The sequence below is a fragment of the Physeter macrocephalus genome, chromosome 18 (genome assembly GCF_002837175.3).
Source record: "Physeter macrocephalus isolate SW-GA chromosome 18, ASM283717v5, whole genome shotgun sequence".
Taxonomy (NCBI): Eukaryota; Metazoa; Chordata; class Mammalia; order Artiodactyla; family Physeteridae; genus Physeter; species Physeter macrocephalus.
This window is the reverse complement of record NC_041231.1, coordinates 67,459,410-67,478,749: the sequence shown is the minus strand read 5'-3', so window position 1 is coordinate 67,478,749 and position 19,340 is coordinate 67,459,410. Positions and strand designations below refer to the sequence as shown.

Below are 19,340 nucleotides of genomic sequence, written 5' to 3'. Positions count from 1 at the left end.
TGAATGATAACTAACATTTATTGAGCATGAATGATGTGCTAAGTACTTTATGTGTTATCTCATTTAAATTTCCAACCTACCTGATATGATAATAAATATTGTTATCTAAATGTTGCAGATGATGAAATTAAAGTATAGAGAGACTAAGCCACTTTCTCAAAGATGTGCTGCTAGTCAGTGGTGAAACTAGGATTTGAACCTCATTAGTCTAACTCTTTGGCTCCTTTTCTTGACTAGTTCACTACACAGGGTTAAATGCTGCAAAGGATTCAGGTGTGATGAAGATGGACACAGGTCAATGGGAATCAATGTTAGCTATGGTTGGTGGGACTGGAGACAGTACTTTGCAGTAGTTTAGTGACTCAGCTGGTGGCAAGGAAGTGGAGCCAGCAGTTTTGGGATTGGAGAGACAGTGGGATTATGGAAATTGACACCATATGATGTAAAAGTAAAACAACAAAAGATAAAGAGACTTGCACTGGTTTATAGCCTGAGAGGAAGGTGCCAGAAGAAAGGGAAACAATGAAGATAAAAGTGTGAGTCAAATAATTTACAGAGCAAAGTCGGGGAACAAGTTCGAATGGTTGGCAATATGGATTAACCTTGGAGAGGAAGAAACTCATTTTATAGTAAAATAACTGAGGACCAGAGAAGAAAATTGTGAACCCAAGATCATAAAGCCAATTCAACAGTAAGCTCAGGGACAAGAGTCCAGGTTTTCTGATCGTCAAGACAAGTCCTTTCCTCTAGGCAACCTGGCCACTCTTGCTGAATCATCATCTGCTGGTTATTTATCCCCAATCCAAAGGGAGTTATTATAGTTAATGAATAAATATGGTATAGCAAACTGCACAGCTTTACAGAAACACGAAAGAAATCTTGACCTTTGAGTTTCCTTCACAACTACCCCCTACCCGCGACCCCCCTCCCCCCGTAGCTCTTAAGCACACAGGATTGACTTTTCTTGACTATAAACTGCCTTTCAGATACTGCAGATTCCTTCATGGATGTCAAGTAGAGATTCAGGTAGAGAAAACTAAGGTCACCATCAGGGAATTTCTAGCTGAATTAGGCTCCACTAAGCCTTGAAATCAAAATGCTTCTGGTAGGTGACTGGGGTACACATGGGAAATCAAGCCAGTGTGTGACTGGACACGTGTTATTGTTATGACAGATCCTAGCAGACAACCTCAGGAGAGCCTGGATTTTAGTTGTGGTGTAAGTAGGTGAGGAAAAATTGTTTTTGACTTTTGAATTCCCTACGCCTTGCCAGTAGTTATTACAGCCATAATTTGGGCCGTGTGTATTCCAGAGAGGTTTTTGATTTAAGATCTAGATTATTTTGGAAGCAAGCAATATTCAATATATCATCTATACCTAAGATTTTTAGGTATTTATTTTTATGGTGATTGACATTTTTTCCCATTATATTAAATATAAAATTTAAACTTTGGAGGAATGACAATGGTCTATTTCTAACACTTACCTTATCTTGAGCAAACATTGAAATTCTTGATTAATGTTTAACTACAAGAAATACACTCAGTTCAAGTAAAGGATCAGTTTCAGGATTCAGGCTGAGTTGTCTTGATGATTAGAATTCAGGCTCCAAGGAGAAGCCCCAAGGCCAAGGGTATTGAATATAATAGCAAGTGGGAGCCACACCTGACCTCTGGAGAATGTGGACTGGATATAAGATTTTAATCCTTGCTTATCTCACCACAGAAATTTGGATGGAGAGACAATATTTATCTCGAAGAGAAGTGGATCCAGGAGCTAATTTCACTAGGAATCACACCGTTTTGGAAGGTACTCGATTCAAAAGAGCCATTTTCAAAGGGCAATACTGTAGAAGTTTTGGTTGTTGTGAAGACAGAGATGATGCCTGTGTGACTCAGTTCTATGAGACAAATGCACTGTGTTACTGTGATAAATTCTGTGAAAGGGAGAATTCTGATTGCTGTCCTGATTACAAGTCATTTTGCCATGAAAAGAAGGAATGGCCTCCTCACACAAAGCCTTGGTATCCAGAAGGTAGGCTTTGGGAATGTGTTCAGCATTATTCTAGTTCATAACAAGATCTGTCCAACTTTCTTTTTCTTTCTCTTTCTCCTTCCTCCCTCCCTCCCTCCCTTCCTTCCTCCCTTCCTTTCTTAAGTTGAAATGAAAAATGAATATTTCGATCACCAGAATAAATTTCTTAGGATTGTTAACGTGCTTTGGCTTAGCTGCCAGGTACAGGCATCAGACTAGTGCCTTCAGGAAAGTTCTGCTGTGACAGCCACAAAGGCTGGTATAGATTTTGTTTTGAATACTCACACAACTTATATAAAAGTTACTTAAAATTCTTTATTTCTTTTTTTGTAAAATGTATTGACAAGAAAAACATTGCTCACACTTTTTTGAGTGTAACCTCTTAGAGAATCTCATCAAGTTCACAAGCCTGATCCTCTGTAGATTTATGTAACAGTTTACTTACTATTTCATGAGACTATTGGACCTCGTAGCATTAGAACTTATGTTATAGCAATGCCATTTAAAACAGTGCAAATGCAAAATAAAGTTGGCCACCCTCTCTGCCTAAGTAATACCAAATAGAGTTACCATGTGTGTTTTTGTTTTGTTTCATTTTGCCAATCTGGGGTTTTAAACTATTAAAAACAAAAGAGTGCCCCATATAGGGTAGTTTTAAAAGTCTAAGACTGAGCGAATAAATACAAATAATTCATAAGGAGAATGGTGGTATTTCCTGTATTTGTCTAATTATAAGTAAAAAGGCTATAGAATCTGAGCAATCGAGATATCCAAAATTTGCCAAAAACACAAAATAAAATTCTATTGCTCCACTTATACAGGCAGAAATGCAAGTTTCCTCGGAGCTATGTCACATGACTGTAAATGGGTGATGGTGAGTGGAGATTACAATTAGAAGGCAATGTGGTATAAGCTAGGATTTGGTATCCTTCTATCAAGATCCAGATGCTGACTGCTGCCTTCATTCTCAGTAATGTCATCTTGTTTGTAAAATTGAGGAAGCGCTCCTTAAAACACACACGTATTATAAGCTTTTAGGTATAGGATGGATAAACAAGGTCCTACTGTATAGTACAGGGAATTATATTCAATGTTCTGTTATAAACCATATGAAAAGAATATGAAAAAGAATATATATATGTATAACTGAATCACTTTGCTGTACAGCAGAAATTAATACGACATTGTAAATCAACTGATTTCAATAAAAAAATTAATGTCGGGCCTTTGTCTTTACCAGTAAACAGTTCAGCAAACATTTATTTTACCCTAAAAAGTGGCAGATAGTCTCTTAGAAATGGCAGACCTAGCCATTCATCAAAAAATATTCATTGACTACCTCCACCATGCCAGTAATTGTGCTTTTGCTCAAGGGGGCAACCATGTGGAAGAAAAAAGACAAGATATTATCCTCATGGAAGTGACAGTCAAGTTATATGTGGGGGTTATAAGATATTTAACAAATTCACTGTACAATTGCAAATTGTGTTAAATTCTCTGAAGGAAACGCTTAGGGTGTGGTGAGAAAGTATACCAGAATATAACATTAACATGTAAAATAATACATAACATTAACTTGGGTGGGAGACTTGAGGAGTGAGGAGTGAGGTGACCTGACGAAGGGCCAACAGAAAGGGATCTGGGAGCCAGGAGCTTGGTGCTGCCCAGGAATTGGATGGAGGCCACCACTTCCGGAGAGTCATGATCAGTGGAGGGTTGGGGGTGACATAAGATGAGATTTGAGAGGTGAGTAGAGGTCAGATTTTGCCAGGATTTATAGGCCACATCAAGAGTTTAGGATTTTATCCTGTTATGAGAACTCATTGAGAGATGTTAAGTACAAATAGGGTCAGCTTCCTGGAAGTTGAGGATAAATATTATAGATCAGCTGTGGTGCTTTTGATGTGCTAAAATGTATTTGAGCTTTTCTTATTTGAATCATGTAACCCATTTGGAAAAGAAATTGCTGCTTCTTCAATGTCCATTTTTGCTTGAAAGCTAGGATTTTGCTAAGACTTTAATTTAGGGTCATATTTTAGGTAGAACTTATGTTCCCAGCATAGTTTTTATTCCATTCATGATGGAGGGAAGCAATTCATCATTTTATTTAGTAGCAAATGTTCACAGTAAACTATATTTGCACTCATGAAGGTGATTTTTTTCTTTTGTTTTATCTTCCTTATGAAAGTAGCTGGTTAAAAGAAAATAGCACTACATAATATTTAAAAATTGTACAAAATTAACTAAAATAAATAGAAAATGATATACTATTTATACTAATTTTTTTGCTGTATAAAGAGACTTTCCTCTGAGATGCTAGTAAAGCATCACTGATTTGTTAAATATTTTTCAGTTATTCACTGATTTATTAAATATTTTTCAGTTATCTACTTACATGGTATTGTCTAGTTCATTCACTAATTTATTAAATATTTTTCAAGTATCTAGTTACATGTTATTGTCTAGTCTCTTATACTGCATTTCTTTTTCAACCTGGGACTTAAAAACTATGTATATTATCTTAAGGTTTAAAAATATAAATATGTCAAAAAATAAATAAATAGATATGTACCTTTTGTGTAAATTGGTTTGGACATATGAGTAAACATCTTCCTTCTGGGTTTTGTCCCATCTCTGCTGGTTACTTCCAGTCATTGGAGAATTTCAAGTGTCAGATACAGAAAACAAGTGATAGAGTTTGAAACAGAACCAGAGTGGTTTTTCCAGACAGAATCTCTCGGTGTAGAGGATCTTAAGAAAAGAGTCTAGTGGACCATGTGCTGTGAACAGACCTAAGCTAATTTGATTACACACAACTCTTATGTTCACATTGGTAAAAAATGGATGTAAACCACTGACACATTTGAAATGAATGAGGATTATTTATCCCTTCACAACCTCCTTAACCACATTACAATGAAGATAAATCACAGTCCAAATTCTGCCGTGCATACTGTTACAAAAATATTTACTGGTAAGGAGGTATACACCAATCCATAAACCTCTGTAAGCTTCATGAAGTCTCAGGTCCCCATCCTGTTAGATGTTCCCACATCTACCTTGTTTGAAAAATTTACTGGAATTTTCCCATGTGATAATATTACAGAGGGTGTCAGGTTATGATAAATCCTCCTACCCAGTGGCTGGACAGAGGGTCTTGTAGAGATCAATCCTAGGGCACCAGGTCTAAGAGTGTAGGCTTTTGACCTTAAGAGATACATAAAAACTGTGGAGTATGAGAGTGGGATGTGATTTTAAGTGTTTTAGCTAATCTACATCAATTTATTGCTGTCAATTTAACCGATAAGAGCTGATTACTTATATCCATTATGCGGATTAACAAGTCACTAATTTTGCCAGTGAAAGCCCATTTCTGATACTCATTATACTGCTACTCTAGTGTTCATTAAAAGATGGATAATGGAACCCCTTGTAGCAGCTTACCTGGAGTCTGGCCTTTCAGGATCAGTGCTACTGGCCGCCCCTGGGATGCAGACTCCTGATTAGAGCAGGCAACTGCCTTCCCTGAAGTGACATTGAGACCAGCACATTTATTAGAACACTTTATGATGAAGTTATTTTAAAATAAGTTACATCATATTGTCATCTTTTCTCAAATCAAGAGACTGATTTCATTTTCCAAATATCTGTTTGCCTCATTTTTGTATTAATGGCTGTTAAAGTTGCAAAACTCCTTTAATTTCAACAACAATTACTATCATCGATCTATATCTATCTATCTATCTATCATCTATCTATCTATCTATCTATGTCAAGGTGTAATCAGTTGATGACTCACTCTGAAATGCTTTATACATTTTTCCTTGAGGAAATAAAGCCACCAGGAATTTTCTCATCTCTCCATCATCATAATTTTCAAAGTACCCCCATATTGGTTACTGTTTCCATGGAGTAGATTCCTCCTCTTGATCTCTAAATCCCACTCTCTTGTGTGTGTGTGTGTGTGTGTGTGTGTGTGTGTGTGTGAATATATCATTTATTCAAATGATGTATTAGTTTCCTTTTGCTATGACAAATTATTATCACAACACAAAATAATTATTTTACATTTCTGGAAGCCAGAAGTTTGAAATGGGTCTCACTGGAAGAAAGTCAAGCTGTCAGCAGGGCTGCATTCCTTCTGGAGGGTCTAGGGGAGAATCCCTCTCCTTGCCTTTTCCAGTTTCTAGAGGCTGTCTGAATTTCTTGGCTCATGTCTCCTTCCTCACTCTTTTTTTTTTTTTTTAACATCTTTATTGGAGTATAGTTGCTTTACAATGGTGTGTTAGTTTCTGCTTTATAACAAAGTGAATCAGCTATACATATACATATATATGTCCATGCCACTCTCTCACTTTGTCACAACTTACCCTTCCCCCTCCCCATATCCTCAAGTCCATTCTCTAGTAGGTCTGCGTTTTAGTCCCACTGTCTCTTATCTTTTCAAAATCTCCACCCTTACAATTGTCCTTCCCTCCCTCCCTCTCTCTCCTTTTCTCTCCTCTCTCCTCTCCCTCTTTCTCTCCTAAAGCATCGTTTCTCCCTTTCTCTCCTGGATCAATCAATTTACAAAATTATTGATTTACAAAAATGTTTTTTTTAACTCCCCCAATTTTTCTGCTACCTTTAAACGTAATCATGTTCTCAAATTAGCATTTTAAAAGAAATATTTTTCATTTAAAACTAGTAGAATCCAAAAGAGGATTCAGGCCTTGCTTGGGAGATGGAGCTAGACAGCATCAAAGGTTAATTTCTAACCCTGACTCTGTTTCCATGATGAGGTGGTACCTAACATGGGAACCAAAGTTACAGTCTATGCATTAGGGTGACACAGAATAACTCATTCATTCAACTGCTGGTGAATGTAAATTGGTAAAATCATTCTGAAAAGAAAAAAAAAATGACAATATGAATTAAATGCCTTAAAGATGTCCAAACATCAATTTGGACCCAGAATTTCCACTTCTAGGAACTTTCTCCAAGGAAATAACTTAGAAAGTGAGCAAACATCATTTACAAGATATTCTCTTGCAGGAGGTTAGTAGGTAGTTGTAGCTCCCAGCTTTGAAAAAGCCCTCCCTCAACTCCATGTCCTTAACCAACTATTATCCCATTTTCTTCTTTCCTTTAATGGCAAAAATATCTGAAGGAAACATTTCATTTCCTGACTTCCAAGCCTCTCATCAGCTCATTCCTACAAGACCTTGTTTCCTGCTACTTTACCGAGCTCTGTCTTGGCAGGGTTATTGAAGACTTCCATGTTTCCAAATGCAATATTAAGATGTCTGTTCTTTTCTTGATCCCTCAGTGGTACTCTGTGTAGGTGACCACTTTTGCTTGTATGGAATACTTTCTTCTCTTACTTTTCAAGACTCTACCCTCACCTGAATTCCCTTCTTCCTCATGGGTCACTCCTTCCCTGTTTCTTCTTCTGAATGTCTGTTAGCTACAGAGTTTGAGCTCAGTCCTGGACGTCTTTCTCTTACCTACAAACCCTCTCTCAAGCAGCCTCTTATGTAGTCTCAAGGCTTTAAAGATATGTATGTTGCTGGCTCTCAAATTCATGCTCCAGTCATGACTTAACTCTGAATTTCCATTACTACTCTACTTGATATTCTCCATTAGGATGGCTAACCTAGACTTAATCTAAATCTAAAATATGCAAAACAGAACTCTTGATTTCTTGCCGTAAGCCTGTTCCTTATTTCACTATTAGCTTCACTGCCTCTCTATGGCTCAGGCCAAAATCCTAGTGAGACACATTTGATTCCTCTTTTTCCTCATTCTCCAAACTCAATCCAAGAGCTAGTCCCATTTGCTTTGCCTCCAAATTATGTTCATCCACTTCTCTCCATTCTCATCAGTATCATGGAAACCCTTTAGTCAGCACAACAGGAGTGATGAGGACAAAGAATATGGAAGAGAGATTTTGGATAAGGTCATATAGGTCATTGTAAGAAGTTTGGTTTTATTTTAAATTTGATGGGGAATAACTTGAGGATTTTAAGCAAGGAGTGACACAATGTAGATTTTAAAAGATCTCTCTAAATGCTGTTCAGGGGATGAAGGATACACTGGAGTTGGGAAGAGTGGAGGAAGGGAGTGGACTGTGTTTCTGTATTGTGTAGAAGTTGATGCTTCACTTTGTTAGCACCTTGGCCAGACTCAGATGAACAGATTATGGTTTTTGTTCAAGAGGCCAACTCTCAAGTGAGATTACAGCAAACGTTGTTTCTTATAGTCAACTCTGACTTGATATTAAGGAGGGAAGACCAAGAAATGGAACTTTTGCTAACGCTAGACATAGTACTAATGATCTTGGGTGGGCACAGTGATAACATTCTCTTTACTTCAAAATTAATAGCTGGGGTACAGGTTAAAGAAGGGACAGACTTTTTTTCCTTAGGACCTTTGTGATTTCTCATCCCTTTATCTGTATAACTGGTAGGATGGACAAGCAACATTCATCGGTTTAGATTAAAAACCAGATTTGAGAACATATATATGTATAACTGAATCACTTTGCTGTACAGCAGAAATTAACCCAACATTGTAAATCAACTATACTTCAGTATAAATTTTTTAAAATCAGCTTTGATTTTGCCCCTCATCTCCTTTAGAACTAGTCAAGGAAGTACTTCCCTTGACTTTGAATAAAACTTGAATTGTTGCATTAATTTTCTGTTGCTTTCCTAGGTAGTAAAAATTCCGGGGTCTTTGTAAGTTACAAACATAGAAATTCATTTACAAAAAGTGTTTAATCCTGGGTAGTAATTAAAACTCTGAACTTGATTTAAAGTTAAATATTTCCCCTCCCCTGTGGTCCAGGAGAGAGGTGCTTTCCTTCTCTCTTCTCATGAGAGTGGAATGTCAAAAATCCATGGAAAAGAGGTGGATAGATGCAAATACAAGGAGATTTTTAGATTCATTAAGCAAAAGATTGAACTGTGAGAACACAGTGCATGCTGAAGAGGGGCAGTTGTAAAATATTTCTGGTGAAATAATTTTTGGAAAAATCGGAGGATAGCTAATTTGTAAGTGGCTCTTGTGACATTGTGGCTCGTGGTTAAGCCAGGTCCCTTGGAATGCTTTCTAAACATGTAGATTTCCTCCTATGATTGTATGAATAAAAAGTTAGAATTCATTTTATTTAACTAGGGGCCATTGTTTTGATCTATCAGTGACATGTCTCCGTCAAAAAAGTTTTCACATGACAAAGGAGCGAATTTTGCTACTTTTGCTAATTCAGCACGAATTTAAATTTGTGTAAGTTATATTTTCAAAAGGGATTTAATTTGTAGCCAGGGTATTATTTTCACCATATTTTTCTGATTGGTTTTCATATAATGATAATTCACCATTCATCTCTTTTGAGTAGTTTATAGAGTCTGGTAAAATAGCAAAGAGTTTTGGTTAATGGTTGAGAAACATTTGGACTTGGAACACAAAGGACTACAACCGTATAAATTTTTCTCCTGATCTAAATTTTGAAGAAAAAATAGAGTTTATCTTTGTAAGGTGAATTCACTGAAATAGCTTTATATTTTGGTCCAACACTTTGAGCTCCTTCCTCTAAGCATATGTAATTAATCATATTTACATATGAGAGTTGATTAGATTTTTAAGATAAGAAATGCCATAAATTAATTCAAACACTGTTTTACTGCTTACCTACTTAAATACATTAATTATTTTTTGAGTGCGTTTAGTGATTAATACCTCAGTAATCTAGTTTTTATGCTTTACAAATCCTCTCAGTTGGAACAAATACACAATGTAAAGATAGAAGCTTATGGAACAAGCCCATAAGAATTCTATATACAAACCTTGACACAAACCCTATGTGGATTTCCTTCAGATGGGCACCAAATTTTTTTGCATATTTGAAAAAACTAAATACAATTTTAATTTACTTATTACTGAATTTAGAATTTTGATTTGTTTACATGGTATGTTGACAGGTTGCCACAGAAATGGTCAACGTTATGAAGAAGGATCGGTAATTAAAGAAAACTGCAATTCCTGGTAATGAATTTAAGTGGCACAGAACTGAATTCTACTGTCTGTGTATGTTTTCTTCAAATAAAGGGAATATTTGTGAAACAAAGCATATATTTAAATACAGAGAGAATCATAAGTCATAAGATATCACATACCCATAGTTTTTTATAAACATATTTAATTTTAATAAATGTTTAAAAGCTAATCATGAATATTTCTTTTAACGTTTGAGTTTGGTGTTTGTGACAGTGGCCTGCTTTCACAAACCTCTTAATTTTAAACATTCTGATATACTACAGGAAAATCACGTGTTCTTGAACACAGTAACTATATATAAAACAAAGCTGCCTTGAAATTGATTATCCTGCAGAAAAATTACAATTACAAATGTGTTGAATCTACTGTCTCCATTGTCTTATGTTTTCAAACTCCAGTGACTGTGTGATCATTTCATTTATTAATTGCCTGAAGTGGAAGATATTGAGTGGTAGCTAATGCATGTGTTGTGATTTATTTTTGCCAAGAATTAAATAGTCATATGGTTAACAGTCAAAAATATCTTTTATGCCTTAACAAGGTGCAACTCTGGTTACTAATTTTATAAGTACACTCCCTAAAGGCCAGGCCACTTTCATAATTTTTGTATCTTTACAGCACATGCTCAGGACAGCAATGGAAATGTTCCCAACATGTATGCCTTGTTCAACCAGGATTAATTGAACATGTCAATAAAGGAGACTATGGGTGAGAGAAATCTTGCTTTCTAGGCTTTTTGCGCCTCCCCCTACCATTACCCCTCAGGTTTCAAACAATGTATTTCCTATCATTTCCTTCTAAAAATGATCATTCTTTCAAAAACAAAAAAAAGAGTGGGTGAGAAATGGGGAGGGCGGTAGAAAGGCATGTGAAATTGGAATGAACAGAGGTGAACATTAAATGATTAAAAATTAAAATGCACAAAGAGGAAATATAGAGCATGGTCTTAAATTGTTTAGGAAGGAGCAAGGTGTGAGGCTAGTAGGGGGAGCTTTAGTTTAAATAAGTATTCAGGCAAAATCAGGAAGTAGGCAAACAGGTTCATTCATGTTTATCATCTTTCCTTCTGCTGCTGCCCTGACCCAGCCAATCATTTGCTCAGCTAACCTGGGTAGACTCTGACCTTCAGAAAGCAGTATTTTATCTCGATGATCGCCCAAACGACCAGTCCATCTAGACAGCGTCATTGACATGACTGATATCTAGCTTATTTCACTCACGGTTGAGTCAAAAGACAGGTTGAGCCATTTTACTTCTCTAATAAACGGAGCCTTGAGCTGATTGACACTTAAAGGAAATAACTGTTTGATGTTCTCTGATAGATTACTAAATTAAGTCACTTTTCCACTTAGACATAGAGGGAATTAGGTGTAGGTGCTGACACTGGCTTTCTTTACTGAACTGAAGGGAGAAGGGATGGGCCAGCTGTTTTCTGCTTCACGATTTCTCCACTGTTACTGATCAAATCTCTATACACCCTCGAAAACATTTTCCACCTTGAGGAAAAGATTTCACGTGAGAAGACCTATTGTCAAGCAACTATAAAAGTGAAGTCATGCTGAAATGCATTTTTAAAATGTAGAAATATCACTTCTTGCTACACCTAAGACATATGTTTCCCAGGACTGTGGGGACACTAATTTTCGATGCATCCAGAGTATTTTCTTGGAAGACATGAAAGACACTTGGAAGTCACATTTGTTGATATTAATATTCTTAAACCATTCTCAACTCCTCTGTGTGTGTTTTGACAATATTTTAGGTGATAATATGATGACATTTTAAGTATTTCTAGGGAAAAACAATTATTTTCTATGGCTAAGTAATATGTAAGTCATTAAAAGGACATGAGAGTATGTGTCATCATGAGAGATTATCTGAATCAGGTTCCTAAAAGGATTCAAATGCTTGAGCTAACAAGCACACACTTCCAAGAAGCCAAGATAAGCAGCCAAGCTTTCTGCTGTCACAGAACCCAGGAGAAACCGCAGTCTAAAGCAATGTGGAAAGAAAGTCATATAAGAGTACAGATCTGTTGGGAATGCTGCCTTCCTTGGAAGGAAGAATTTTCTTTCCATCATTTGTTTATTCTGAGAGTACTCTAGGACTATTTAAGAGGCATGGGATTTGCCTTTTAGTAGCAAACATAGATGACTTGAAAAAAAAAAAAAGGTGAAGTAAAATTGCAGCAAAAGAAAATATACACAGATCAAAGAAAAAAGTTAAGTAAAAGAGGCAAAGTATGAAGAAAAGGAGTAAAACTAAAATTATTTACCAGGGAACAACAGGAGGGAGTGTAGAAAGTCCTTGAATTTAAAAGAAAGTTCTAATTCTCAGATATTTACTGTTCCTGATGTTCAAGTTGTTTTCATATATGAAAACAGAGTCATATTATAGCATTCAATGTCTATTTTAGGCGCTTTTTAAAATAGCCTACATACAAATATATACAGCCTTTGCTTTAAAACATTTATTTCTGGCATCTTGGTAGTATTTTGATCCAAACCTTTATTCATTCTGCATAGCCCACTTCAGTGCTTATTTATTCCCTGTATTATGTTGTAATGCAATTAATATTAACAAAACATGTGTTTCCCTTTTGGCACTGCTGAGGATACAAATAAATAATTTCTTAGAGGAATTTACAATCTAGCTGAGGAATCCACATATCATAACTTTGTAAAAGGATTTCTAGTGATAGGGCAGTTATAAGTAGCAAATTAGTAGCACAAATAATAATCAGCAAGTTAGTGGAACAAAGGGAGAGAGAGAACAGTCTCAGTTTATCTGATGCTGTGAAACAAACCACTTCAGAATTTAGCGCCCTGAAAGCATAAACTGTGTATTTGTTCATACTGGCAATTTGGGATGGACTTAGCTGAGGCTCTTTTCCTGGTCTCTCCTGGGGCTACTCATGTGTCCACAGACATCTAGGGCCTCAGCTGGGGCTGCATTGTCCAGGTGGCCCCCTGCCCATGTCTGGTGGTTGGTGTTGGTTGTTGGGGTGCCCATGTGTCTCCAGCAGGACAGCCTTGGTTTCTTCACAAAATGACTGTGTTCAAGCAGGACATGAGTGGAGGGTGGAAATGGCCAAAGCTTGAAATTTGCACATTGTCAATTTCACTGCTTTCTACTGGGCAAAGCAAACCAGGCCAGCTCACATTCAACGGTTGGAAAAATGGACTCCATCTCTTGATGGAAAGAGCCACAAAGAATTTGTACCCATTTTTAATCCATCCTATCTCTAACCCTGATTTTTCTTATGAACTCAAAGTCTATAGACTATCTATTGAATAAGTTGACTTTGATTTCTTACTGATGTCTCAAAGTCGAAAATACCCCAAACCAAAAGGATTAACCTTTTGACTTGTCCTTGGTTACTGGCATCCCCTGCTACCACGTCAACTAAGCCAGAAAATCTGAAGTTAGTTTGAGGCTTCTTTCCTCTTCACTCTCAGTCACTAGACTCTTGTAATCCCCACAAAGTTTATTTTAGAAATTTATTTCCTTTATTCTTATGCTATATTCTAGTGCATTTCTTTATAAAGCCTAGTTTGAAATGACCTGACTTTTCTCTCTGTTTCCAGTCTGACCAAATTCCAACCAATCCTTTATAGTTTCATGGTTATCCTTCTAAAACAAAACTTTGATTCTGCCACTCAGGTCCTTAAAAAGTCTTCAATGACACTCCATTGCTTTAGGATATAATTACACTCCTCAGCATAAATAACAATCTGTCCCAAATGCTTTACTGCCTCATCTTTTGCAATCTTTCCAGCCCCTGTCTCTCTGGTCGCTCTCATAGTTTAAGTGTTCTTCTTATCTGCTATTCCCTAAATGTTATTCCCAATTTCAAACCTGCTTTGCTCCAGGGTTGCCTTTATTTAGAATAAATTCTCTCTTCTCTCACATCTGGCTTCTAACTCATTCTCATCCTTCCAGGCTGAGCACTAAAAAGTCACTTTCTGTAAAAAATTCTTCTAACTCCTTCAGGAAGTGTTATGTTTCAGTCCTCTACTCTGATCAGATTTTGACCTACCACTAATAAATTACACATACTGAAGTCGTTTCTCTCTTTGTAGGCTTTTTAGAGTATGAGCTTTTTGAAGGTAGAGAAATTTATTTCTATGTTCCCAGTGTTTACTGAAGAATGTGATAGATAAATTAAGAATGTTCAGTAAATGCTAAGTTGGGTTAAAAGGAAAGTGATGACAGACATAGAGGACAGACTGGTTGTTGCCAAGGGAGAGGTGGGGTAGGAGAAGGATGGATTGAGAGTGTGGGATTAGCAGATGCAAACTAGTATATATAGGATGGATAAACAACAAGGTCCTACTGTATAGCACAGGAACTATATTCAATATTCTGTGATAAACCATAATGGAAAAGAATATGAAAGAGAATATATATATATGTATGTATAACTGAATCACTTTGCTGTACAGCAGAAATTAACACAACACTGTAAATCAACTATACTTCAATTTTAAAAAAAGTGATGAGCCTAGGTCAAAAAGGATGATACAGAGCAGTGGTGCTTTTCATGCTTTTTTGAGCATAAATTATAGTAAATCATACATTTAACTTTATGACCTAGTACACACACACACACACACACACACACGTGCACTTGTACATGTACTTAAATGTATATAAATAGTACTTACCCGCATTCTGTCCTATAAACTCTAATATTTCCTATTGTTTCTCTTATATTCTATCTTTTAAAATACTGATCCCTATTCACTAAATTGAATGATTAATTAAATGGCCCCAAAATGTCTCAATGTTTGAAAACTACTAGTGTAGGGCACCAAAAACATACTTTACTGTTGTGTGATTTTGCCTAAGGCTGATCCTGTGGTCTCTTAAATAAACCTGCAATGTCTAATATATTCAAAAGTTTCTTTATTGAAATTCCCTGGATGATGGTGATTACATTTAAAAATTGTGGCTCAAAGTTGCTTAAGGTTTTATGAACTAACAGATCTTGTAAAAGAAAAGAATTAACTTACCAGGCATATTATTGAAAATTGAGTCATATCTTCAATCATTCATAAGAGCCTTTCACACTGTAAACAATTTTGGTGATAAACACAACAGGATAGAGTTTAGATTGGCCTTAAGTACTGAAAATATATTGTCCTTAAGTTGTAGCTAATTCAAACAAACAATGATTAAATTACTTTCATCTTTCTCATTTTTCATCTCCTATCATCTCTTAAGGAATTGTTGTCTTGAAATCTCAACATTAGATTTTGAAAACAAAGCTTACTTTTTTATGTAAGGGCACAAAATATGTCTCTAAAAAAATGTACTTTTTTGTTATCTAATTTTACATCAATTGAATTTATATTATATTAATAATGACTAATATTATTGAGCATTTACCACAAATTAACTCATTTAATATATAATAGAATATTTCAATAAACTATTTCAATAAAATTAATTAGTGTTGCTGTAATCTTTTTAAGTATAACCATTTTATCCTCAATTTTTCATGGATACTTGTTTTTACATGGTCAGCTTCTTTTCAAACCTAAATTATAAATAAAACAGATTACCCTATTTAACCTATAAGTACATTTCTGAACATTCAAGCTTCTTTCTAAAATACATTTAATGACATTTAGAAGAAACTGCATATATTGGCCTTATTATCACTAAAATCCCTTTACTGTATGTGGAGATTCAATATTCTTAAATGTAGTCTATATTAATACAGCCTTAGGTTCCTCATTTGAGCCATTAAAATAATTGACATATAAGAAGAGTGATATGCTTCCCTATTAGAGTAATCAATAATTTCAGAAATATAAATGAACATGTAATGATAAAAGTGACATCATGTAACCTGTACCTATCTTTCTCTTTCATTTGTAAGGCAGATGGACAGCCCAGAACTACAGCCAATTCTGGGGAATGACTTTGGAGGAGGGTTTCAAATATCGCCTTGGCACCCTGCCACCCAGCCCCTTGCTTCTGAGTATGAATGAAATGGCAGTAAGTATCCTCTCTGTTTGACTCATGTATGTGTGTGTTTGTATAAGTGTGTTCGTAGGTGCATATAAAGCAATTTTAAATAACTAAAATAGTGATTTTGTGCTTTCCGAGATAATTTTGTCATATAAATTAAAAAAATCTTTCCCCAAAATGGTTGTTACATGCCCCCAAATTTTCATGTGGACTTTGAAAGTTCACTAATATTAATTAGATACAGTTTCCTCTCTTCAGGAATGATTGTGTTCATTTACATTGCTAATCGTTGCAGAGAAATTCATGTTTCTGATGATTGGCTTTTCGGTGACCCAATGCTTAAGCAAGTCATTAGTTGTCCTTATTTTTTTTTTTTCTAAGTAAACTTAGTTATTTTGTGAATTCATCAAAACAGAGTTTTGATAGCTCTTGGGTACTCCATTATGAAATGAAGATAAAATAAATGCCAGTAATTGCAGACAGGTATGCTATGATGACTAGCAGAAGTTTATCCTCAAAAATCCTCACACTTTCCAGGGCTTCCCTGGTGGCGCAGTGGTTGAGAGTCCGCCTGCCGATGCAGGGGATACGGGTTTGTGTCCCGGTCCGGGAAGATCCCACATGCCGCGGAGCGGCTGGGCCCGTGAGCCATGGCCGCTGAGCCTGTGCGCCCGGAGCCTGTGCGCCACAACAGTGAGAAGCCCACGTGCCGCAAAAAAAAAAAAAAAAAAAAAAAAAAAAAAAAATCCTCACATTTTCCATTTAAAGAACACCTTTAAATTTCCCTGATGAGCTGGCAAACTCCTTCGTGAAATTGCCGTGTTTCGTAACATCCTTGTGCGTCTAATACTATTGTATTGGTTTTCCCTTTCATTTTCAAGAGGTGTTGTCTTCTGATAATAGGTACCTTGCATAAAGAATCTTCCACCTGTCTAGTTATCACAGATGTCTAACTTAGAGCTGCAGTTTTACCATCCCATTTGTGGTGTCTCTCAGTTGAGATTTTGATTGTATTCAAGGCCTGCTACAAATGCCCAAGGCATTTGTATCATTTTATTTTTTAGAGTCCACATATAAGTGATATCATATGATATTTGTCTTTCTCTGTCTGACTTACTTCAGAAACAAACTTTTGGGGCTTCCCTGGTGGCGCAGTGGTTGAGAGTCCATCTGTCAATGCAGGGGACACGGCTTCGTGCCCTGGTCCGGGAAGATCCCACATGCCGTGGAGTGCCTAGGCCCGTGAGCCATGGCCGCTAAGCCTGCGCGTCCGGAGCCTGTGCTCCGCAACGGGAGAGGCCACAACAGTGAGAGGCCCGCATGCCACAAAACAAAACAAAACAAAAAAAACACAAACTTTTGGTTACCAAAGGGGAAAGGAGGGAGGGAGGGATAAATTAGGAGTTTGGGATTAACATATGCACACTACTATATACAAAATAGATTATCAACAAAGACCTACTCTATAGCACAGGGAACTATACTCAGTATTCTGTAATAACCTATATGGGAAAGAATCTGAAAAAGAATGGATATATGTATATGGATAAATGAATCACTTTGCTGTATACCTGAAACTAACACAGCACTGTAAATTAACTATACTCCAATATCAAATAAAAATTAAATTAAAAAAATGTCCAGGGCAGAGAGGGGTTCCCTGGCTGCTGGAGAACTGGCTCTTCCCTCTGCAATGAAGATGCCAGGTCCTGGCTGCCTGGAAGCTCTCAGCATCTCAGAGCAAGCAAGGCTGTTGTTTGCTGTTGGATGAGTTGTAAACCCACAAGTTCCTCAATAAATGTTCAATGCGCTTTGCTTTCGGAAGATGTAATTCCCTGACTTACTATTCCAGTTCAAATTCCAGTAGCAGGACCTGCTAAATTATAACTAGTATCAGAAAAGATCATAATAGCTGCCATGTATTGAGTAGTTGTCTGACAAACACTCTTATCAGCACTTTCATACATTATCTCATCTAATTCCCAGCTTGATGTAGTGGGTACTGTAATTCTCCACATTTTAAAGACAAGAACATTGACACAGAGAGAGGCCAAGTCACACGGAGATGGAGAGGAGAGAAAAGCCACCAAAGAATTACTTAAATGGCAGAGCCAGAACTTTAAAAGACCTGCCCCCAAATGGTTCCTAGACTTCCGGTATAATCAGTTAGCTTTGGCCAGTTCAGGTTCAAAACAGCAAAAAGTCTTTTAATCTTGGAACCAGAACTAACTTTATGAAATGATCAGCTTAGATATATTTTTGGATTTTTTCCACAATCAGTTAGACATAACATCTTTAGAGGTGTGGCTGAGATTCATAGCTTTTATTGACTTACTTATAAGATCAATTGGAAAAGAGTTATTTTTTTCTGGCTGTTTTCTTTTTCAATTTTGTCCTTATCTGGAAAAAAAGAGACAGAAGTATTTAGGAAAATAATAAATTCACCCTCTTTATAAGGATTACTCTTTCTCTTGCTTTTAGTGAGGGTCCCAGTTAGCCAAATACTCATTTGGGTATCAATGTACATTTTTTCTTGATTCTTTCTAACGTTTCCTTTTCAAGCTTTATTTTTTGCAATTTAGAGTATTTTATATTATAGAGAAAATGAGGTATGTTTCTTTCCCAGGTTGCCACTCACTGTAGTATAGAAAAAGGCAATCTAATTCTAAATCATGTATTGGCTCCTAGGGATTTGTTTGCATAAAAGTGACTATGGTGATATTTAAATGAAAAATCTTAATGATTAGTACTCTAGGAGAATTTAAATTACCTAGTGCTATGAATTAATGTAATAAAGTAGCTAAGTAATTCCAGGAAAGCAATAAGGAAAATTTGGCTGATCTGTAAGCGTTCTGTTATCCACAAGAAAATAGCTTCCCATTTGTAGGGCACAGTAGCTTGAGGACTGAGGTCCTTTCAAAAAGTTTCTGACTGTTGGAGTTGTCCTAATACCTGGTCAGATATCAGAAAATCAGAAATACAACAAGAACTTCAATGAAGAATGTGGGGTCTATATGAACTGAGTTAAACTGGAGCCACAGGAAGAGCTTAAAAATTAGATTAATTCTTTGCCTGGTGACTACATAGAAAATACCCTCAATACATCAAATTGCCTCTGAATACAGTGAAAATGAATTCTTTTGTGTGGGTATGCTTCTGGATAACTCCCCCTCCCCCCAACTTTTCACCAAATTTTTTTTTTTTTTTTGTGGTACGCGGGCCTCTCACTGTTGTGGCCTCTCCCGTTGCGGAGCACAGGCTCCGGACGCGCAGGCTCAGTGGCCATGGCT

The 19,340-nt window shown here is 36.4% G+C and overlaps 1 protein-coding gene across 1 annotated transcript in view; it reads left to right on the top strand.

Moving 5' to 3' along the window:
* Positions 1 to 1,627: 1,627 nt before the first annotated feature.
* TINAG (tubulointerstitial nephritis antigen) overlaps positions 1,628 to 19,340 on the top strand; it is an 87,757-nt gene continuing 70,044 nt past the window's right edge. The window contains exons 1-4 of the mRNA XM_024122048.2: positions 1,628 to 2,034; positions 9,996 to 10,059; positions 10,690 to 10,779; positions 15,963 to 16,077. Coding sequence (XP_023977816.1) covers positions 1,680 to 2,034; positions 9,996 to 10,059; positions 10,690 to 10,779; positions 15,963 to 16,077 — 624 coding nt within the window. The 5' untranslated portion in view covers positions 1,628 to 1,679. The remainder of the gene's footprint in view (positions 2,035 to 9,995; positions 10,060 to 10,689; positions 10,780 to 15,962; positions 16,078 to 19,340) is intronic.